The 23,995-nt window shown below is 41.9% G+C and overlaps 1 protein-coding gene across 5 annotated transcripts in view; it reads right to left on the reverse strand.

Annotated features, from left to right (window-relative positions):
• Positions 1-23,995, reverse strand: part of LOC110976732 (girdin-like) — a 65,487-nt gene that overhangs the window by 9,825 nt on the left and 31,667 nt on the right. For 2 of the 5 annotated variants that reach the window (XM_087135744.1, XM_087135750.1), the window contains 18 exons: positions 19,439-19,597; positions 17,900-18,185; positions 15,857-17,241; positions 15,177-15,304; positions 14,967-15,056; positions 14,148-14,276; positions 13,007-13,082; positions 12,051-12,703; positions 11,343-11,448; positions 10,358-10,503; positions 9,572-9,658; positions 8,288-8,330; positions 7,779-7,938; positions 7,256-7,393; positions 6,390-6,500; positions 5,840-5,929; positions 4,462-4,608; positions 1,873-2,126 (listed from right to left, as the gene is read on the reverse strand). In XM_087135744.1, coding sequence (XP_086991870.1) covers positions 1,873-2,126; positions 4,462-4,608; positions 5,840-5,929; positions 6,390-6,500; positions 7,256-7,393; positions 7,779-7,938; positions 8,288-8,330; positions 9,572-9,658; positions 10,358-10,503; positions 11,343-11,448; positions 12,051-12,703; positions 13,007-13,082; positions 14,148-14,276; positions 14,967-15,056; positions 15,177-15,304; positions 15,857-17,241; positions 17,900-18,185; positions 19,439-19,597 — 4,188 coding nt within the window. The remainder of the gene's footprint in view (positions 1-1,872; positions 2,127-4,461; positions 4,609-5,839; positions 5,930-6,389; positions 6,501-7,255; positions 7,394-7,778; positions 7,939-8,287; positions 8,331-9,571; positions 9,659-10,357; positions 10,504-11,342; positions 11,449-12,050; positions 12,704-13,006; positions 13,083-14,147; positions 14,277-14,966; positions 15,057-15,176; positions 15,305-15,856; positions 17,242-17,899; positions 18,186-19,438; positions 19,598-23,995) is intronic. The other 3 variants (XM_087135754.1, XM_087135761.1, XM_087135768.1) reach the window with 3 other exon arrangements.

Consider the following 23,995-nt stretch of genomic DNA (forward strand, 5'->3'; position numbering starts at 1 on the left):
TTAAATACAGTTAAGAAATCAAATTACACTTCTGCACGTTCAGCTGTTTCTACAACTCTCAGTGGTTGGCACAATCTTGAATGTCGCAATAACATTTTTACATTTTTTTCTGATAGTAATTAAAAAGCTGACTAAAACATTTTTTGGGTCTTTTGGGGGATAGGTAGTGGATGGGTGCTGCACCCAAGTACGGTAGTCGATACATGTATCCATGCATACATGTCCTTGCAGGTGACTATGAACTTGGTTCAACATCACCCATGAAGGAAGCACAAAAACTCTGAGCTAGGCACAAAAGTTTGCTATGCAAGGGAATTATTTGCTTTGAAACATTATATTATGTTATGTACATATCTTGTGAATGATGATCAGCATATTCTACTCAGCAAATCTGCCAATGTTTCTGCTAAGCAGGTCTGTGAACGAGGCCCCTGTCAGATAAGAGAACAGAGACAGCTCCACAGGTGGAAAAACCCCAAGACACCAAGCACAGGCTCCCAATGTTCTTAATGTTCCCAGCAAAATGGACAGATATCGGCTTGAGGGTGAGCTGAAGTTTGAAAAGTGACCCCAAAAGTCAAGGGCAGGAGCAAAAAAAGTGCTAAAGACTACAAAACATGTTACTGTTTTTCTAACATAAACAGGTAAGCCTGTGACAGACTTACTCATCCCTTTTTTAGCAGTTCTTTCCTAAGTTATCTTTACCCAATTTTCTTTACGTTATGAAAACAGTTTACCTTATTTCATAAAGAGAAGTCAGAACAAGACTGAGCAGGTATTTCTGCTGCTTACAACTGCCACATCCCCATCATAGCTAATGCCCATACTTGGGAAAAATCACGAATAAACCGTGCACATAACGTAGTCAAATCCTACATTACATGTACACATGGTTTCTAAATGTACATTTATCACAACATAAAATCAGAAAGTAGTGTCAATACCAAATATTGCACCTCAATTCCTGCAACTTAAAATGCTCAACCATTCTTAAAAACTCATTTAAAACTTGATATTTCATTTACAAGATGTTAAAATTATTTAAAATTGGTCAGTTTTGGGGTGGCATTGCCGCAACCTCTACCCCAGGGACCAAGGACTTTCAAGGTTTCTACGGTCAGAATGATGCAACAAGATGGTGCATGATGGGATTGGATGATGTAACATGGTAGCGGGGACAATGAGACATTATGTAATCAGAGACGCACAGTAAGTGAAGTAAAGTGTCCAAGCAGGTTTCCAGGCAGGTACAGTGCAGCTGTACAGTAGAATAACCTTTGAACGTTTCCACTAAATCGTTGGTACCCTGGACTAAGTGTTATTTCTCTTCTCCGAATACCACGCTACCGTTCCTTCATGCAATGCAGCATGCGGTCACATTGGATGGCATGTGCACATGCCTGGTGCCTTACCGGTATTGCCTGAGCCAGGTTGGTCGTACAAACACAGCAGCAGAATTGCGACTGTACTCTCCGGAACCACACTAATGCAGTGATGGCTGTCGGAAACTGCTGCTAATACAGGGGGGTCATGTACAATGTACACTCATGGTAACACAAGGGTAAATACAGCACAGTGCACATCACAAGCGCAAGACAATACTGCTGCCTTTTATATGAGGGTACTGACTGCCATTAGGGGAGGCAAATGCAAGAAGCTTGAGGGAAACAGTTTTCAAGCCAGAGGGAAACAAGGCTGGGGCGGGCAAAGTTTCACACCAATTTAATTAATTCACATCATGCTGCCCATGTGTACAAACACCAGCATGCAAACACATACAGCATGGCACAAGGGGAGAAAAACAGGCAAGTAGACACACCCAAGGATTTACTTAAGCTTGGGAAACCACCTGACAGACTTTTTGCCACCTACTTTGTCGCTGCGGGGGCTGTCGGCATCTACCGAGCGAGGCGAGTCCTCCTCGGTGAAGGAGAAGTCCCGGGCCAGGTTGGGTGTGGAGCCGTACACCTTCATGTCGTCCAGAATCTCGCGGGAACGGCTCTTGATGCGAGATAGCATGGCCCCGCGTTTCTTGGCCGATCGGCCTGACGGGGGTAGTCCGTCCCGCGGGGATCCCTTTGGTGAATCGCGCAACGCTTGTGAGTCCTCATCACAGCTTGTGTTGTCTATTGGGAGAGCAGCATTATTTGAAGAGTGTTAGAACCACACATTGCATTGGGCCCCAACCTGTGTGCGACTAAATCAGACACCGCGGTGTTTGATGTGTTTGTATATACACTGCAATAACCGAATGTGAATTCGGTTGAGAGCTAAAATTTGTCTTTTTTTCAACCAGCTACGTTAACATTCCTACTTCCGACTGCTTGATAGTGATGTCATTCAGCATTCTGGTAAAAAGAAATTCCAAGATGCATAAGGCTTACTTTCTTTGTCAATTTGCCACAGACGAAGCAACACTAGGGAATTAAGCTGATAGGCAAAGCAGATGCATGACTTCCTTTACAGATCCTACAAGAAGTATTACTTTTGCTCTCAAATGCAATCTTCATTACTTTTAAGTAAACCTTTCTCATTTGGCATGGTGACACAGTATAGATGTAGTCATGAATGATTTTCTCCTCCTATCAAACTTTGCTTAAATGTATGTGAACAAAATGAAATTCAATATGATGAGGGATAAACAATAGATTTTAAGGTGGAGCAAATACTCATTCTGAAGCAAGCTTTTCATGCAGAGTCTTTGGTTGCAAACAGCCAGTCCATATCCCTATCTCTATAGTGACTTATACCTCATAAAAACACTGCATCAACACAGCTTTGAACAATCTGCAGTTGCATCGGCATGCCCACTCTGTCTGTGGTCCCGTTCAGGGTATAGAGTGGCCGTTATATCTGAACCAATGAAACAGAGTTGTAGCCGAGCCAATCACAAGTGATTAAGTCAAATCACGCCTCAGGCCGTAATTACAGGAGATAAACAATTCATCAGGACAGCTTCAATTGAAAATTGGTGATTCATGATTAACTTGTCACCTGGCTACAACTCTGCTATGAAGTGCATAACTGAAGCAATGTACAAGCCTGTCATGCCAGATGTGCACGACAATAAAATCAAAATAAAGTCAAGCTTGTTAATACACCAAGATATTGGCAAGAAGGGTTAACTTTGATATTAGTGCAGGTTCATTTATCAGAAAACCTGCAGTTACAAGTGACAATATGACTCTACAAAATACATCAGAATGCCTTGAATCCACTTTACCCTTAAATACTTAGGCTCATCCTATTGTGTCTGGATTTCAAACATTGCAGAAACTGCAATATCTTGGACAAAATGTGTTTCAGAAAACTGTAATGAAAACTCCACAGAAGACTTACAAACTTCAACGATTCAATCATTTTTCAAGGCATTCTTAAATTTGAAATGTAAAATGTAACCAAAATTTACAAGGCATGTATGAAGTGGCTCAGAACAAGTTGTTGCTAAAACCAAAAAATGTTAAGCTCAAGATGATAAAACTTCAGTCATGCCAAAATATTAATTCTGCAATTAAATTAGAGAAATTATACGGGTGGAGGGGGAAAATGGTAGATTATAAGTACAAAATAGATAATATTAAAAAGAAACTTGTTGAGGAAGTTGCATTAGTTGATAATTATCACACAGCTCACGGGCAAATGGACACTTTTTTAGTGGTGACTGCTGATGGACAGGTTCCCTGGCACTGTTTTACAATGCGTAAATTTAGACTGGCAACCAATTATTCTCTACATGTGTAACCCCCAGTTGAACATTATAACTATCAAACCAGATCAAACGGCTCAGTGAAAAATTGACATTGGGCTTAAAGTAGAATCTTGCTGGCTGAAACGTTTGAGATGCATTTCATTCCAACTTTCAAGCGGTGAACTGCTACTGGTACTAAAGCAGATCAATATGCTCAATGAAAAATTGACATTTGGCTACAAACAAGATCTAGCCAATTGAAATTTTTCAGACATGTTTTATTCCGACTAATAATCAGCTGCTGACACCTTGATCTATGACAAACACCTCAAAATGTATCCTTCAGAAAAGTCTCACAACCTGCAGGCTGTTATGGTGGAGTAAATAAACCTGCAACTCACAATCAACCTTTACACTGGTGACTTGAAACTAAAGTCTACATGCTCAAGACAACATTCTGCAAAGCTCTGCACATCAAAATGGATGCAAGATGACCAGGCTTCACTTAGCACCCCACCGATGGTAGCTGCGTTCAGCCGTGATTTAACTCTGTCAGCAGGTTCGCAATGCGATTGGTAATATTTATTTTGATCGAACTCCAGTCTCAGCAACAGCAATTTGTTTTGAAAGCCAACTTTTTCAGAGTTAGAATGCAGGAATGAAAAATAAAAAGCAACTTTTCAAAATAAGAGCAACTTAAATCTGATGGCTTAAATGTGAAAATTGAGCAATGAGTAGCTTAGAAAAACACCAGCAAAACTGTAGATGCATACCATCCCCAGGACGAGGTGACGAACCAGTGGGTTGGTTAGGGGAGGCAGAAGATTGTTGGGGGAAGGGCTGAGGGGGTGGAGCTGTGGGGGATTGGCAGGTGGGGGATGTTGGAAACTCCTCCTCTTCTGCCTCCTTAGGGGGTGCAGCTAACGGTAGAGAAATGGACCAGTGGTTAGTATTAAGCCTGACAGACTGCTTCTCCTGCACTGCATTTCGCTTTTTGTACAGCCAGTTTACTGAAAGTCAATGTTCAGGATGAGTGGGCAATGGAGCAACTACCAAAAATTTAAAAAAAAACTTAAAACCTCTTTCTTGGCACTGATTTAACTCTACAAATCTCAACCCTCTCACTCAAAACTGGGAGGGAATCTATCAGAGGAGCCACAAAGAAGCAATTACCATGGTGTATGATTGATACATAATGTGTACCATGATGCAAGACCAAGAATCGAAGGAAGAAAACAAAAATGAAATCAACGGCCAATAAAAATTGCTACAAGTTTCAGACATATTTTATGGTGGTTGTGTTTTGAAAGATTCTGCACATTATGCACGAAAATAACAGAAGGGAAAGTCTGCGATCCTGGCAGATTAGGTTGAAGACTTTAGAAAGTTTTCACGTAAAGTGTACACAGCTTCTCATTCTTGTTTGTTTATTGTCAAACTGTCCAGTACCATTTTGCTGTGTTGTAGGACAGCAGGTGATATTAGTTCAAATTGGGCAAAAAATTAGTTTTCCATCAACCACGATTAGAGCAACAACACAAAGCTTAACGTGAGCACGACTGTAAAAAGGGCTCTGTTGCTCTGGCTTTGAAACTGGCAGGCAGAAATCATCAAGGTCCTTAAGTCACAATCTTTGACAGTGACTATTACCTAATGTTTCTGATGGGCAAGCTTCGCATGTAAATGGATGCCAGTAAAGAATGCAAGGGGAACCAGGCTACAACCGAATTCTACATTTACAAAAAATTTCAGACAGTTTTCTGAAAATTTGTTTGGATTTGTAACAAGACCTTCCCATAAATCTTCAGTGTAAAGCCAGAATTAACATTGGGTTCCACACTGTTTTCAACCAAACCCATATTTTCGACACTTTCATGTACAATGCCTTGATATCAATTACCTGCCAATTTCATACTCAAAACAATGGACAGTAATATCAAAACGTATTAATAACAATGTTTCTACACATCAACCGCAAACAATAATTAACGCACCCCATCAACCACCATGCAAACGCCTGGGCCAAAATACCCTCATGCCCATGACACAGGAAAGGAAAAATGGGGTATTGTGGGAAAAATCGCAAACCAAAGCGTTCTGGGATATGATGCAATGTTAAAAAAAAAAAAGCTAACAGGTCGGCTACTGTACCAGAGGACGTTTGGGAGAAGTGACGGTGTCCGTAGGACAAAGGTGATAGGCCAGCTGGTTGGTCGTAATCATACATACTGCGTCGACGTACTGTGATAGAGAATACATGTAGGTCCAGGGATGGGGGTGGGGTCGGGATGGTGGGTTATGCAAATTACACAAGGTTGGGTTGAAAACACCACAATTAAGCACCAGTGGACAAAATTCATCTTGCAAACCAAACAAACCTAAATCACACTGCACTGTGGCTTATTACTGAAGCAACTACCCCTGAAATATATGCATTTCTCAACACAAAGTGACTTTTTTCAATTCAATTAAATGCTTACACCATGCATCAACCACTGTACATAGTCAGCTACTGTTGTCCGAAAAACTGCTAAACTTGACACTTGTAAACAAAAAAATTAACTTTTACATTACACTGATGTACAGGTAGATATAAAGTGAGACCATGAATTCACTGCCTCCAGTTAGAGATACATACACTCATGCAAACTCGCAAACTTTGTCCTGCAGAACGGATAAGAGACTGTCAATGAATGACTACCTTTTTTGAGGGAGGAGGTATAGAGTGGCTGCTTCGGTTCAACTGACGATATGCTGTGACTGCGAGTTTCTTTAGTCCGCCTGAGGTCGTCCACCGACATACTGTATCCACCTAGAGTACGAAAAACCAGATATTCACAGTTGACTGATGCTAAGAAGAATTTGCCAGAGCCGGAAGTGGAGGAATCTTAACGTGATGACTGTACATCGAGAAGGCACCTGCTAATGGCTGAAGCATAGTGCTAGCTACTGCACAAAATGACTAGCCTGTGATGCTTCCCTGAACAGCTCTGTACTGGTAGGATATATGGGTAATTCCAGAAATTAGGGGTCCAAAAGTGTGCCATTTTTGTGTCCCTGTTACATCTGACCTTTGTTATATGACATGGAAATGTCACTGGAATTGATTTCAAACTATTACTTTTTGTCTGGCAGGTAATTTGCATTAATTCATCGCTCTTGGAAATTAGAAAATGTGTTCTGAACTTACAAAATCATATGTCAGATGTGACAGGGACACAGAAAAAAAGGCCCCCTAATTTCTGAAATTACCCATATGACACATGACTTGCAATATATGTGATGTATGATACATGATATATACTATAATATGATCTCTGCACTGATATGATATATGACACACGATATAAACTATGATACGTAATACATGACGTGTATGATATGATTTGATTGGTAAAATTAAAACAAAACATGTGTAAATGGCTGCTGAAAACAGCACAACATCTTCGAAAAACTTATATCTACTGAATGTGTCTATCCATAGCCACAGGTAGAGGTGCTTTATTTTGAAATGGGCCAGATTCTCACACGGGCCTGATTCTAACATGGGCCAAGGCTTGATGGTACCTTTGCTAGGCATGTTAGAGTCTTCATGAGCTTCCAGTACATGAGCTGGCATGGATTTCCTATAGTGACCCTGCATTGCTGATGTCTCTCTCTTCCTTTGTACGACATGGTGGTTGTCATCACTACCTCTTCTTTCGTCTGAAAAGATACAAAATGGAAACTGTAAGTCCGACTTGTGCAACAGTTTTCATTCTTGATTTCTGTCAAAAGAAATTTGCTCATTAATAATTTTGCAAGCGACCATCTCTGTCTGAAACATACTTGTTTCATATGGGATTGAGCAGCTAGCTCAACAGACAGCTAACTCAGACTGACAACAAACATGTACGTAAAAGTGCCTGTAAAGTGGAGAAAGTTTAAACAGTTGAACTGGTCCAAGCACCAAACAAAGGAACAGATCACTCCTTAATGGTTTGTGAAGTGAACTCATAAACTGTGAACTAAATTGACCAAATTTGGGAAAGGGCAACATATCTCAAATTTCATTGTTCTACAAATGAACTTCATAAAAGTGGCATCTCACCCGTCTTCAAGTTGCCTGATCCATCCAGTGAGTCGATCCCTGAGCCAGCTGAGGATGTCTCCCCAAGGCTGTCTTTCTCCGTCCCGCTTAGTCCCTCTGCCGGATCGTGGTGTATCTCCTGGGTCTTCTTGCGACGGTCTCGGTCGGTAGAGCGCCCTCGCTGAATATTAAGGAGCAACAAGTAATTTATGTCAGTTTTCCCAGCAAAAACAACAAAACATGCCACTGGAACAGCTTGGCACACATCCAAATCCAAAATTGATGCAAATATTTTTTTGGAAATGAAACTTAGCTAGATTCCATATCACTGTGCTGTTTTCCAGGGAAAGTATGGAAGGATTACACTGGATACAAAAATGATCCTTGAATTTACTTTCATCAGAATTTCTAAAAACCATCCCCTTCTCCCAATAAAAGAAATTCCCAAAGTTTCACCTGTTTCCAATCTAAATAGTTAGCTTTGCAAAATCTAAGACTCTTTAGATGTGAAAGGGAGAGAACAAGCTCACCTTATAGATCCTCTTCATGAAGTTCAGATTTATCCCCCTGGATCTGTGGAAAACAAACAATATTTGTCTTGAACGTTCTATCGGACCAAATTTTTACAAGTGGCATACCATCAGTTGCTCCACTCAGATTTAGGATGAGATCCTGCGGCTATGAATGAAAACCTACTCAAGTTGGAATCAAACCTACCCCCTACTGCTTGCTACTAAATGTAGGAAAACTCAATCATTACTTGCTGATGAGAGTACCTGTCACACATGCAAGACTTGAAAGGAGAGATTCTATATAGAAAAGTCAGGCAATTGAAAGCAAAGTGAAGCATCTTGATTCAGACCCTCTGGAAAGGGAATGACACAGCATGGAGACATTTTATCCTGGACGTGGAAAAAGTCAGTCATGTGCAATACATCCCTCTTGCTGATTCTAGGCAAACTGCTCAACAAGTGATTGGTGGGCTTTTTGTAATCATAAAAATAGACAAGTGAGCTGACTCTATGTGGTATTGGGTCATTCCACATTATTCCCCAACAAAACTGGCTTCAATCGAGCCTTCCAATCAGTTTCATCATCATCATGATCATTGGACAAAGGCATTTGATTTGTCTGTGGTTGCCTCCTCAAATTGTAAAGAGCTGGGATCACAAGAGCCTCTCCCACCAATTTCAGTCCAACATGAATGTTAACCACTTCGTGCCGGGCATTTTTCAATGTTGATGATGCTGGGCCAGCATGACTATCATTTTTTCCGTTTTCAAAATCCTTCAAAAATTCATCATTTCATTTAACAGTCGTTTATAGCTGCATGAAGTAATTTTCAGGCACTACTCTAAGTTGATAGGTGACCTTCATTGACGCCTGAGTATTTCAGCCAGGCCTGCAGCCTTGTAAACAGAGCCCAGATCGTGCGGTGTTATATAACTGTCTTTTGTTCATGAACCTGGCTCAGTGCACTGCTGACCTCTTTTCAATAGGAGCCAGATTAGCGTGCAGCGGTGCTGTGTGGCTCATCGCTGCGGTGGTGGAGCTCTTTTGTCCCCAGTGGTAATCCGCTCGCTCTCAATGCCCCAAACCCTGGTATAGGGTATCAAAACAAGGCTGGATTATCAACACTTTTGAGAGTGAAAAATGCCAGTAATGCCCAGCAGCCTGGTCTTTTGTTCGGAGTACGGTCTTTTGTTACAGGGCCCTGTTTCCTTTGTCCGAGTTCGGAGACCCCGGCCACCCATATAAACCATTTGTCTCCGATCCTGGAGTCCCTGGCAGGAAGTGGTTAATAACCAACCTACCTTTTGGGAGGAGTGAAATTCCTGTACTGATCCATGATCTTTTCCTCCAGTTTTTCTTTTTGCCTCCTGAGGTTGTGCAACTGCTCCCTGGATGAGTAATAACAGACCAAACAGTACAACTGAAGTCATCGATAGCAAGCATTTCTTTGACGCTTCAGGACTATAAGATCCATTGATGCAAAATGACAAGCCGTGATGAAGAATCACTTTGAGATTAATCTTTCACCAGGGACTGGCCAAGACTACCCTTATCCATAGCCCACCCAGAACAGTCAATACAGAATCTGTTGCTTTTCATTGTAGTGGTCCTTGGTTATCAGGGCATCGTCAGGGTCTCTGAATTCTGAGGCAACACTACCTTTCCTCAACCTACCCCCAACAACCAATACTTACCCTAGGAAATGTTGCAACCACCAACATCTACAGACGTAATAGCAACCACTATCCTCTTCCTACCCATCCAAACAACTAATATTCACTCTAAGACAAGTTGCTTTTATGGTGGAATTCTATGGTTTTTAACCCCGTAACACCAGGATTCTTTTGACCGTGACTGCTGGCCTGCGGTATGCCCAGTATGCAAAGCCCTATCCAGCAGCAGGCCCACATTGAAACCGCAGGTTCATGATGAATAGAATGTATGTGTGGTATGCACTAATCCTCACACAAAGCAGAGGCTGTAACCTTCTCCCGGCGTTAAGGGGTTAAGGTGACCATCAGCATCTCTGAGATTTGCAAGTGCAAGCACTACCCTTGCCCAATGCTCCCTGAACGGCCAATACTCACTCTAAGACATGCTGCTCTTCATGGTGATACTCCTTAGTTTCCAGGGCCTCCACCAGCATCTCTGAGTTCTGAGCAAGGAGCTGGCTCATCTGCTCCATGAGTTTCTGGTTCTCCTCTTCCAGCTTGCTGTTCAGCTGGTTCAGCATCTATTGGACAATGGTGAGGATACAGGGCAGAGACAGCTACATGACAAATGTCTGAATGGCAGTGTTTAGTTCAGTTGAGTGCAGACACAAGAAACTCTAAAGAGCTAATAGCACCATCCTCCATTACAAATCATCATTTGCACATCAAATCTTTGGTTAAACTGCATGCATTGTTATCATTTGAGTATGCATTTAAACATACTGTGTTTCAACTACAAAGTAAGATATTCATGGTGGGTGTTGGGACCCAGTCAGGAAACAGGTATTTTAGCTCATTTATGTGTTGACACATTCTGACTGATTCAGGTACCCCTTAACTAGACATAAGAAAATCAGTGTCTCCCTACAGGTGGCGCCAAGCGAAGGCACTTTTGGTTTTTGCAAACTAAATAAAACTCACGTTTACACCATGCTATGCATTCACAAACCAGTGTACATATTTTACTTGACTACAATGGAGAGACGCACAAAGGGAGCAAACCGATTGTATGTCCTCAAAAGTCATTCCTTTTTTCATATTGGCCATCTGGGGTAAGTGCCTGCATTCAGGGACTGTTTGTTTCACATGGATCTGGATCGCAATCAGTGATCCCAAAGTCGGTTCACACTATCCATTAGGCAGCTTCTGGTGTCAGTGAACCAATGTCGGATCACTGATCGCGTTCCAGATATTTGGGAAATAAACAGGCCCCTAGTCAATGGGAGAGTGTTATAATTAATACTGCAACAAAGGGAGATACAACTTTGCTGTCCTGTACGCTGAATGTATGCCCCTCCGTCGAGCTCGCATAAATGATCATGCAGCACCAATGATTGATCCTGTAAGGAACAAAGCCTACCTCACAACGATGGGTGAGCTTTGCTATTTCCATCTCCGCTGATGTACACTGGTCTTTCATCTCATTCAGATAGCCCTGTAAGGAGGTATAGTCCAACTGAAGGTTCCTGTCAGACGGAGGCAGAAAAGGCAACTTACTGTTTGTGTAGAAGTAAATATCTCTAATCATGCAAAAACTTCACGTTAAAAAGTACAATGCATTGTGATGACAAAATATAACAAACATCAGCGTTCACACAGTCTCGTGGCTAGAAGCAGCAACCGAATACGGGCACCAGAAACTTGTGCAGGCATGTAACTTTGATACTGTCAAAACTGTCTCATCATTATTATGTAGATGGTGCAGGGACTAGATATGGCATGTTTTCATACAGGGATGGCTTCCCTTTGATGGGAACACACTCTATGTGCACAGAGGTTCACGCACGTTTGGCGTGGAAAGTGCTGACCATGAGAGACAAATTTCTGGCTAGTATGCCATACACTAAGTTGAAATTCCCCCCCCCCCGTCTGTCTTCTTTTCTGCCAGTGAGTGGGTGCTTCGAGTCTGAGGGGATTAAGACACAGGCTAGAGTTCATCTTTTACATGAAAACACAAGCGATGCATGTTTTCCATCAGGAAACATTTGCGGCAATATTCACTTCAATTAGAATGTGTCAAGTAAATCTGATTTGACGTCACATATTCTTATTTGTGTACAGCAGGTACCTGTGCTGAGCTTTTAGTTTCTTGAGTTCTTCCTCGACTTCCTTATACTCTTGGTTGAGTCTGACGTGTGCGTGCGACAGCGAGTTGAACTCAAGCTGCAGAGAGCTCATGGACAGATTGTCCGTTCGCATCTTCTTCAGTTTCTTCTCCTCCTCCCGTACCGACGTCTGCAACCGTTCCACCTCCTTGGACTGCATCTCCGCATCCCGGCAACGGTTGCGCAGGTCCCCAATCTCGCTCTTCATCTCTCTGTGCACTGTCTTGAGTGACTTGTGCTCGGCAGTCAGTGCCTCATACTCACTGCTCAGCGTGTCATGCAGCTGCACCAGTGTCTCGTGGTCAGCCAGCAGTGCCTCGTAGTTGGTCAGCAGCTCATTCAGCCGCTCCTTCATCTTATCGTAGTCGGTCTCGTGTGAGGTCAGCTTGGCCTGCATGGCAGTGTACTGTGACTGCAGCGAGGCGTTGTGTGACTGCAGCGTGCTGTTCTCTACCTGCAGCTTGGCCTGCTGCGACTGCATGGAGATCTGCTTCTCCTGCACCAACTCCACCTTGTTCTGCAGAGCCTTGTTCTCCGAGCGGAATGAGTCCACTTGGCTTTGTAGACTGGTGAGCTGGGACTTGAGACTGTTGTTCTCGGCAAGGAGGGTGGCATTCTAGAGACAACAAGACTTGATTCAATTTGTGAAGCAAATACATTTTGCCTCATCTACAATTATAAAGTTAGAACAAAATTTGAGCATTATCAACAAAGAACAAGATAAGCCTTATATGCCATTCACAGACCAAGACATGCCAAACAATCAAATGTGATTAACATAAGAGATTATTTAGAAGTAATGAACATTATACAATTGAAGGGCACATTTGGATAAATACCTGTTAACATCAATATTTGAGAATAAACAATCACGTAAACTGATAAAACTATGTATTTAGGCCCTTTCAGTCATACGTACTGATCGTTCCACCTCCACAAGATGATCCTTCATTTGCATAATCTGCTTAGAGTGCAGACGATCGCTGTCTGTTCTCCTAAAATTGCAAAAGGAAGTAAACATCAATCAATACCACTTAAGATATTTCCATTTCACTTTGCTGACTTCGCTGACACACTTTAGTTGAGGCATATTAGTTTAAAGGACGATGCTATGTAAATTACTTCACACACGAATAGAACTGATTGTAAAGGAAGATGTGTCTGATTGAAACTCAGTTCCCAACCACCTTGTCTGAGTTCCATAATGTTGGCTATGCCCTTGAAATTCAGTTCCCAACAACCTTGTTTGAGTTCCATAATGTTGGCTATGCCCTTGAAACTCAGTTCCCAACCACCTTGTCTGATTTCCATAATGTTGGCTATGCCCTTGAAATTCAGTTCCCAACAACCTTGTCTGAGTTCCATAATGTTGGCTATGCCCTTGAAATTCAGTTCCCAACAACCTTGTCTGAGTTCCATAATGTTGGCTATGCCCTTGAAATTCAGTTCCCAACAACCTTGTCTGAGTTCAATAATGTTGGCTATGCCCTTGAAACTCAGTTCCAAACAACCTTGTCTGAGTTCAATAATGTTGGCTATGCCCTTGAAACTCAGTTCCAAACAACCTTGTCTGAGTTCCATAATGTTAGCTATGCCCTTGAAACTCAGTTCCCAACCACCTTGTCTGATTTCCATAATGTTGGCTATGCCCTTGAAACTCAGTTCCCAACCACCTTGTCTGAGTTCCATAATGTTGGCTATGCCCTTGAAATTCAGTTCCCAACAACCTTGTTTGAGTTCCATAATGTTGGCTATGCCCTTGAAACTCAGTTCCCAACCACCTTGTCTGATTTCCATAATGTTGGCTATGCCCTTGAAATTCAGTTCCCAACAACCTTGTCTGAGTTCCATAATGTTGGCTATGCCCTTGAAACTCAAGTCAGCCATTTGGTATTCATGATTACATATAAAGGGTCACGATTCAAGTCAGCAATGTTTCCAAACAATGGTAGATCACAGCCTGCACGACTTGAGCAGATCTTTTGTAAATGCCAGAATTTGCAACTAACAGGGCCCATCCCAAGAAAGCCTCTCATCAAGCAGGCATGAATCTCTCTTACTTGACTTTGGCATCCCCTGGGCTTGACATGGTCTTTTGCTCTTCCTGCCGCTGAACCAGTGCCTCTTGGATGCCTCTCCCCTTCAACTCCTCAGCAAGTTTCTGGTTCTGACTCGCTGATTCTTGCAATCTACAACAGTGACATAAGTTTATTTGTGAATGCACAGTTGCCAGAAAACCATAAATAAAATACCAACCAGCATATTGGGATTATGGTTAAGATGACGCTGCCCCTACTCTATAATGTTTCTCCTCTTGCCTTTGAATTTTTTTAATTTTTTAACCTTAAGTTATATCGACGGTTCGCTGTCAGTTCTTAACTGACCTTGTTTAAGTTTCACCTTGACATGTATTCAAATTTAAAACAGTAAAAATCTTTCGCTGTCAAATCACATCAAATACTTTGCACAGTTCTAAATTTTCTGAAGTGTCCCATTTTCCTAAAATATTTTTCTTCAATGACAGTGTGCATGTAATTGGCAATTCTGTGTGAGAGTAAATGCCCTTTGAATCACAACTATACCCTTACACATCTCAATGTGGCAATGTGGCCAAATTGTGGTGATCACTGCAACCTTTTGGACAAGCTCCCTTACGGCGCCTTTCCACTTGCGCCAAGCGTTGTGTATCCTTCAAAGTCACTCCCGGGGCGATTTTGACGACTGAATGTAATGCATGTGTGTGTTATGTTAATGGAGCTGATTTTTGTGTCCGTGAAAAAACTGCATGAACGCATTGTGTATGCAACACACCCAAAAAAGTACATATGGAGAAGCGCCTTTTGACGGATTGAATGAGTGCTCACTGATCAAGTTCTTACTTGGTCTCCAAGGCAACAATCCTCTCCTCTTTGATCTGTAAGTTCTTCTGGAAGGCATCCTCCATCTTATTCTGGAGAGTCTTGTAACGTCTGGGAAAAGAAGGAAAAGTCAAAGTAACTTGTCCCAGTTTCAATCTCATTTGATATTGGGGCATTTTTACTGACTTGTCAGCGAGTGCGCAAGGAAATAAGAGGATTTTTTTTACTTACGTCTCATCTAGACTGACTTCTTCATGGAGGAGTTTGTTCTTGTCCAGTCCAATCTTGTCCAGCTCTGTGCTCAGTTTCTCCAGATCGTTGCTCAGTTGCTGCCCCTTAATCTTTTCATTGACCAACTCCTACAAAAGAAAGAGGGATGAGATTTCAAGCCCTTTTTATAGGGTTTGCGTGACAGTGTCTGACAATTTGGTAATGGTGAAATGACAGCAAAAAGGAATTGTGCCACATATACACAGAAGATTATGATTAAAAACGCACTACTTTTCACTGATAAATGGCTTTCTTGCCAAGTATGTTTCACGTTGCTTTTTGCAATGAAAAGAATCCGAACCAAATACAATAGTAAAAATAAACCTTTAACAAGTTAACACATAGTTCATTCATCCGTTTGTGTGAAAACCATCAAAAATCTAGAATGGCAGCTTAGTGGACAGCAAGTTGATGGTGTCATCGACAAGATCCGCCAATCTGGTTGCTTCATTATGTAACTGGCAGATGCTGCATTCACGGATGAGATGGTGTGGATATATTAATACTTGATTTTCTTTTAGGTTCATAAAGCTAAAGCTTTGACTGGCCCAAATTTTGTGATCCAATGGAAACAAATATGAAATTTCAACAGACCAATCATTTTAGATGAAATATTTAATGGCCACTTGAATGTGACTTACCTCTCTCAAGGTTGCAAGAGTCTTCTTGTCAATTGTGGCCTGTTTCAGGTACTCCTTGTTGTCTTTCTCCAACTCCTTCAGCTTCTCACTGGCCTCCTTGTTCTTGTTGATGGCCTTCTGTAGCTGTCTGTTCTCTTGATCCAGGGTGTGGACGCGTGCATTGGCCTCGTCGACAAGCCGCTCTCTGGCCTCAAGTGACTGCTTCAGCCTCTTGTTCTCCTTGCTCAGCTGACTGCGCTCCTTCTCCAAGCCCATCTTCTCAGTTTCTGAGGTCTTCTGTTCAGCTTCAAGCTCTTCTACCCGTTTGGCAATGAGGCCGGCAGCATCCAGATTCTTCTTGAGCTGCTCGATCTCACTCTCCAAGTCCTGATTTTCCCTCTCCAGTTTTTCCAGTTTGCCCTTGGTGAGCTGGACAGTGCTTTCCAACTTTTTCTTCTCTGACTCCAGTTTCATGTTGTCCACCTCCAAGTGGGTGGCCTTGTCCTGCGTAGGTTTGAGGGCATCTAGGGATTTTTGAAGGAGCCTGTTCTTCCGGTCTAACTCCTCCTTATCTGCTTCCAGCTCGGAGGCACGCGACACAGCATTCTGCAGTGTCTCCAAGGATCGGTGCAGTTTCTGCGTCTCCGCCCTCAGCTGTAAATTTTCGCTCTCCACCTGCTCCAGTTTTTGGCAGTTTGCCCGCAGCGTCTCGACCGACTTCTCTAGTCGCTGCTTCTCAATCACCAGGACCGAGTTGGCCTTTTCCACCTCGTCAAATTTCTCACACATCAGCTTCAGCGTCTGCACATTTCTGCTCAGCTTGTCCCGCTCCGAGTCAAGCTCTGTGTTCTGCTGCTCCAGGGCTTCCACTTTGGCCATGTGCTCCTTCAGCTTCTCCTGGCAACGATCCAGCTGCTTGCTTCCATACTCCAGCTTGGAGATCTTCATCTGGGACTCCCGCATCTCCTCCACCAGCTTCTTGTTCTCCTTCTCCACGTCCTGGACTCGCTGGTCAATGTCCTTCTTGTTGCGCTCTCGCAGTTTCTCCACTGTCTCCTCCAGCTGGCCCTTCTCCATGGACCACTCCTTGGTCTGACGCTCAGTGTTCTCCCTCACGGTGTTGATGGTCTCGTCCAGCTGCTGTTTCTCTCGCTTCAGCCTGTTAATCTCCTGCTCCAGCTCCAGGGAATTCTGGATGTCCGTCTTGCTCGTCTGCTGCAGCATCTCCACCTTGCGACTCAGTCTCTTGTTCTCCTTTTCCATCTCAAGCAGCTGGCTGTTGCTCTGCAGAGAAGCCACATCTTTGAGACTCTCGATCTCTTGGAGAAGACGCTGATTCTCCCGCTCAAGTCTCAAGATGCGTGAAGAGGCTGACTCATTACATTCAGCAGACAATGAGTTCCCCACTGCAAATTAACAAGACACAATAGGTGAAGAAATTGTAGTTTCTCATTATTCTCAGCATTTCATTTGACATATTAGCTTGTTAGTATGTGATGTGCTCGGTGCCTTTCAATCACAGTCACACACAGCCAAGAAAAATGCACCACTTTTCACATTCTGCTTTTCGGGGTCCATGGTCTGACTACATCAGGAGACAATGTAATCACTTTTGCATGGAATGAATGAAATGCCTGGTGTCTAGATAATCCTCTTTCCACAACTCAACCCAACAGGAGGGTTTTACTTTTTATAAATACTAACTTTGGAATAATTTATTGGTATATTTCATTGAATGTCCATGTACTTGGTCAATAATCTTTTCTTCGTTTGAGTATATAGTTTATTTCATTTAACAGTTTTTAGTGGCTGTCTTTCCCACTAGGAGCATTGCCACTGTACATTTTTTAATTCTGAGACTTAAAATAAAATTGTGCTTAATCACACTAGAAAATCTCCAACAATCTGGAAACAATTGAGCCAGTACAACAAAACATAGACTATCAAAGGATTAAGTCAACTGTTCATGATTCCTGACCAATAATAATCTTTTAACCTGGATTTTACTGTTAAGACCTATTGGCAATAAGCTGTTGGCCAAGACAGAATTTTTTGGGTACTAACGTGGTGACAAACTGTGCTTGGCTTTTTCTAGCTCAACGCCGAGTGAGGCTGACTCGTCCAGGCTCTGCTTGTGGTCCAGCTGCAACTTGGACACCTCGGCCACCAGCTCCTGGATCTTGGTGCGGTCCAAGTCCCTCTCGTCTTCCATGGCCTCAAGCTGGGCACGTAGTCGCAGGCACTCCCCCTCCGCTTCCCGCCCCTTCTCTACCTTGTGCTGGGCAGCCTCTAACTGGTCCTCCAGGAGGCCTCGGGTCTCGTGGAGAAGCTGGTTGTCCTCTCTGAGCTCCTAGATAGGGTTCGAAAAAATAGTCAGCTATAAGGTAGATGCAATGTCCTTACTTTTCCATTCTGTTGCAAACAGTTTCTGTCCTGAGAACAAAATCAAATATGTCCTACTTTCACGTGTGACTAGTGTTAATCATACATGGGCACTTCTCAGTATGCAAATGTTCTGTCACAATTTTTTGTTTTGCTTGAAAGAAAATTTGTCCACCATGGTTGGCAAAATGACAGTGGTCAACAGTGGTCAGTCAATATCTCATTTCATCTCATGTACATTCTCAATATTCTTTTATACATGTACATGTATATAATGTGTAATAGTTTCCTCCAGCTTCACTAAGTTATAATTTCTTTTTGTCAGCATCATGTGGTTAATAATTTCTGACTGGCAGTAATTACTGGTAAGTGAGCCAGGACTTTAAGAAAATTGTATTTTAAAAGGGGAGGCCTTAGAATATTGAATAAAATATCTGTTGAGAGGGAATACCATTATCTAAAAAACTGACCATGAATTAAAGAGTTTTAAATTTTAATCATTAGAAAAAACAGGATGTGAACTCAACTACCAGTGAAGATTAAACCCATGTACATTAATCAAAAAGGACATTAAACATTGTTCATCGCTGAAACACACAGTTGGTGAAACCTAACTCAGGACAATAAACATGTGCTAGTCTGTTAACTCTCTTATTTCAGGATGACAATCTGACACTTGGGACACCGGAAAAACAATGTTGAAGCTGCTTCCTTCAGCACAGCAGTTACCACTCAGCTCTGTTTGTTGGATTTTAGACAGGACACTTCCTTATCTCTGAGGGTTGGCATACATGTACAGTAGTTTTGCCAGGAAAAAGTTCAGGGACCACTTTAAAAAGCAATGTCCATTTAGGAAATGTGCCTTGTCCTTCAACAATGGGAATAATAACTAGTTAAATGACTGAGGGGAGCTTAATGCATGGGACATGTGAGTGATTACAAATGAACTGTATTTTGCTCATTTGTTTTGATTATTCAACGATTAAAATTCAGCTTATTCCATTCTGGCCCAGTATTTTTATAACTAAAATTTGGACGGCCAAGTATCAAGGATATAAACAGGGTCTTGCCAAGTTAGCAGGAAATATGATCACAATGTCAATGTCTCTTGGAAATGCTATCTTCTGCTTTTGAAATGCAGTGTGTTTTTACAGGAATGTGTAATCTGCCTTTCAGTTAAAGTGTCTGCCAATTTTCATGCATATAGGGCAGTTGGCATACCTCAACTCTTCTCTTGAGATATTCTAGCTCGTTGAGCTTTTCCCGGTATCTGGCAATCTCCTTCTCGTACTTCTCCACCTTGGATGCCTTCTCCTTCCACACGTCAAGCTCATCTCGGTACGACCGCGCTGATCGGGCATCTTGGGATAGCTCCAAGTTCTGGGTAAACAAGAACAAAATATCCCAAAATAAAGCAAAACAAAAAAACAAACAAGAAACAAAACAAAGAGAGCATGACTTTCTAGACTGTGATTTCTGCCTTGTCAATTCACACCATCTTGTACTGATAACATATGGCATTTGCCATGAGCAACTTTTCGTGGCTTTCTTTATTGAAGCTTTTGTAGCTAAAATAAATTGCCTCACTGAAAATGCTGCTCAGCCATTCTGTTTTTAAAGGTTTTGAATTTAGGATTTGTTTTTGGACAAATCGATAAGCCCAACACGACACACAGTGACCAATGCCAAGTGTACAAATTGTTACTGGAGGGGAAAGCACCTATGTGTTTGTACTCAATCCTTGTTTACGAGCTGGACAGGTTTTATGTTAAGTTCTTTCCTACTGATACTGGTTGCTTCCATCCAACAGTGGATAGGCCTTCAATGCTTTAACTATGGAGGCATATTTCTTTTGTTAGGAAAGTCAGGACTGAACTGATGGGACAAAAATGGCCCCTGTAACTTTCTGGCCCCAGTAACATTGATATTTCAACACATGTGTTGTCCCTATAACCCAGTAACGAGTGCCAGTATATGCCCTCTGATTGGTTAACAACCTCATGTACACACATTAGCAGTGTTATCCAAAGTGACCATTTTGAGTTACATGTATTAGCTTTATACACATGAAGGATATGAATTTCAAACCTCCACTTACTATATGTATTTCCTTTTAATACCTGTGTGGTCAACAAAAAAAGAAACTCAATCCAAACTGCATGCAAGAAATAATGAAGGAAATATTGTTTGAGTGTAGACATGCTGGATTCTACACAAGTTTCTAACCTATTTATCACACCTTGCATAGGTAATATCAGAAATTAGGGGTCCAAAAGTGTGACATTTCCGTGTCCCCGTTATATCTGACCTTTGTTATTTGACATTGGAATATCACCGGAATTGTTTTCAAACTATTACTGTTTGCTTGGTGGGTAATTTGCATTAATTCATCACTCTTAGAAATTAGAAAATGTGTTGTAGACTTAAAAAATCATATGTAAGATGTAACAGGAACACAAAAAATGGACCCCCAATTTCTAGAATTACCCATATGTCTCTTTTAGCTCAATATTTCAAATGCCTCGTTTCAAATGCCATGGATCAAGCGGCAACATAATGAATGACTTTGTGATTTGGAATGAACAGAAACTCCACAACAAACATTTGTAACTGCACAATATGAATACAGACAATGCACACGTACATGTACAGTACTTTCAGGTACAGTGTACCGGCACAGTATGCGCATTGCATCTTTCTCTCCTTTGTGTGAAGTAACCTCTGTGGTCAGGGATCATTCCACTTTTCCTGATAAATACATGTACAAAGTTGTTATGAGATGATTACATGTACATGTACCATATTTTTTATCACTGTGTAAGTTTGTGCATATTTGTGGAACACGCTGCCACTTAATAATGATCACTGAGACAATCTCCAATCTGTTTTCCTCATGTTGTGTGTGTCACATCCATTAGTCTGAATTACCATAGCATGCTCTATATGTACAACACATGATGTGCGTGTAACTGTAGGGATCATAGTACATGTAGGATGCAGTTGATCATTTCAGCAAATGCTTTCTGTCCACAGCTGGGGCATGGTACATTATTCATGACTATGTGGGCTGCTAAGTGCAAAGAATTTGAGATTAAGAGACAGCATTAATGCTTTGCTGACTGTGTCTACGACCAAAATGCCATGGGTCTTAAGGTCTGCTTTGCAGAAGGCTGGAATAAACGTGTAGACAGGACAGGCACTGTACCCTGGTACCGGTAGCTACATGTACACTCTACATGTACCACGTTTTTCACTGATGGTTTCAAAGGTTTTTATCGTTCTTGGGTAAAATTATGAAAAGGACACCAACGAAGGAAGGTAAAGATATTGACAGATCACTGAACTCCCAGAGAGTAAAACAGGGAAAATGAACAGGATCATTAAAACCGTCACATTTCGGTACATGTACATTAAGCATTAAAACTACCAATACCGGTATAGAGTATTGAAGACTTGAAGTGTGATGTCATTTTGAACCAGGAAGTGCAGTGCAAACGAATGCCTTTTACACACAAAATTGTGCGCTTGACGTATCCACTATACGGTTCTCTGTAACTCTGGGCAATGACTTTTAAGGTGGATTTGAATAGTACAGCACGAAGCAGTAATACTACCAAAATCCCTCAAAAGAAGACTGTGATTGAGTCGAGGGAGGACTGGGCGTGTCCACTGGTGGCTAACAGGTCAGGGGCCTGTCATTATCCAGGTCAATATCTTTCCCTTCCTGATCTCATTTCCTCAACAGAGACATCAATAAGTTCCATTTATTGAGAAGCCTGGACAGATGACTCCCTGGCCAATACTCTGATGGCAAGTCTGGACAGGACAAATTCAAGCATCAATTCTGTCGTTTCTTTCCCTTCCTGGCTGCTCAAATCCACTACAAAGCAATCCCTACCAAAATGTTATAAAGTGCCCACACAGAGTCATTTGACTCAGTTTGCTGTGGTGCTCGGGGTTTCTCTTGTCTTTTCAAATGTTACACAGACTACCTCACTGATTGCCACCTTAGCCTTTCCCCCCCAAAAAAAACCACTACTAAGGAAGGCCAGGCAAAGCAAGATTGGTTCATTACAAGGAAATGGATTGAGAGTAAATACATGTATACTATAAGAGCAGACCTACAGGCTACGTGTACAGGACCGGTATCTCCTTAGAGAACTTTTTCAGGTCCTGCTGGCGATGATGCCAACCCCAAAAGTAATTCATGTACTTTTTTTTGCCAGTTCATCCTTCATCAACACCCTAGGGGAACCTTGAGTGTGCTTGAACAAATATGTCCTGTGAAAACTGCACACACTTACAATGTTCATGTTGCAACAAGTTTTGTCACTGTGGGTGATTCATCAAGCTACAAAGCATACAAAGGGCATAATTCAAATTAACAACATCATGACTCAAGGACACATCCCTGAGAGGAGAAAAACTAGCAGGCTCAAATTCTATCAGATGACACAACCTATGCCAAAACTTTTTTGAGGGGAGGACTTCCATCACCCGCTGATCGTATGTTGAATAAAAAGCTTCTTTCTTTCTACCAAATGTAAGACGAAGCAATCAACACATGCACTGTTCTGACTTCAGTTCTGACTCAGTTTTGTCAAACAACTGTCTATAAACTACGCACTCAACACTTGCTGATCAATCCACCATGGGCAAGTTTCCATAGCAACAACCAGACTACCCAAAAGAAAAAAATGGGAAAACAAACAAGAAACCCTGAAACCGCAACTGATAAGTCAGCCCCAGTGCATTATGAGAACACAACAGCTTTAAGTCGGCATGGCTGTTGGCAAATCTCACATCCAAACAAAGACCTTCCAAGTGTGTAGTTACAGTATCTACCTGTACAACAGAGAGGAAGAGTGAAATGCTAGGATTCTCCAAACTTTTGGCAAGAATTGATGGAGAGTCCTAATGATGCATCCAGTCATCTCTAAACTACACATGCTATTAAGGCAAACCCTAGCTCCCCTGGATTGATGAGCTCAAAGTTACTGAGTTTGTAACAAGGTGAAAGAAACCCTTGATGCACAACCAAAGACTTGGGGGTGGAATCCCAGTAAATGCCCAGGATTTTTTTTTTTACCATTGCATTATTTCAATCCAGAACACACCGAGGTAAAGCACTTTCTGCCTGAAATGAAACCATCCTTTGTCAGAACTAGCGGGTGAAAATCTTCAGTCAGAGAATCCAAAATGTATACAAGACCCGTGTCCAGATTCTACAGTGTGACCTGAGCCATTTTAACCCACCATGAGCCTGGTCCAGGTCTGGTTAAAACACAGGATGAAATGTAGCAGCTGATGTATGGAGTATGCGTCATGTAAATAACTGCAAAAGCTGCTTTAGCCTGTTAACAGTCAAATTTTATGCTAAGCCCATGATGTCTTGCTTATGGAACCTCTATCCATTTTGTGAAGACAAAGTAAGCAGGAAGCAGTTCCATGTAGCACGTTAATTCTGAATTGTGACGGTACAACAGAAATCTAGGCCATGAAGGACATACATAAATACATCATTTTTACATGTATGCCTGTTCTGCTTAGTCAATGCAACTTTTCTAATGAACAGTACAGTGGCTTCCAGAAGTTTAAGTACTGATGCATATTTGACCAAATGAGACATCAATTTGGTTCAGATACAACACATGCATGAAGTGTACACACTAAATTTGAACTAAGCAGTATCCATCTTTGAATGACAAACCTACATGTAAATCTAGGTATTGTTTGCTCATGCAACAGGTGTACTCTGCCCAGCAAAGTCGGCATTTC

The sequence above is a fragment of the Acanthaster planci genome, linkage group LG01 (genome assembly GCF_054643075.1).
Source record: "Acanthaster planci isolate LZ-2023a linkage group LG01, COTS_SCS, whole genome shotgun sequence".
NCBI classification, from domain to species: domain Eukaryota; kingdom Metazoa; phylum Echinodermata; class Asteroidea; order Valvatida; family Acanthasteridae; genus Acanthaster; species Acanthaster planci.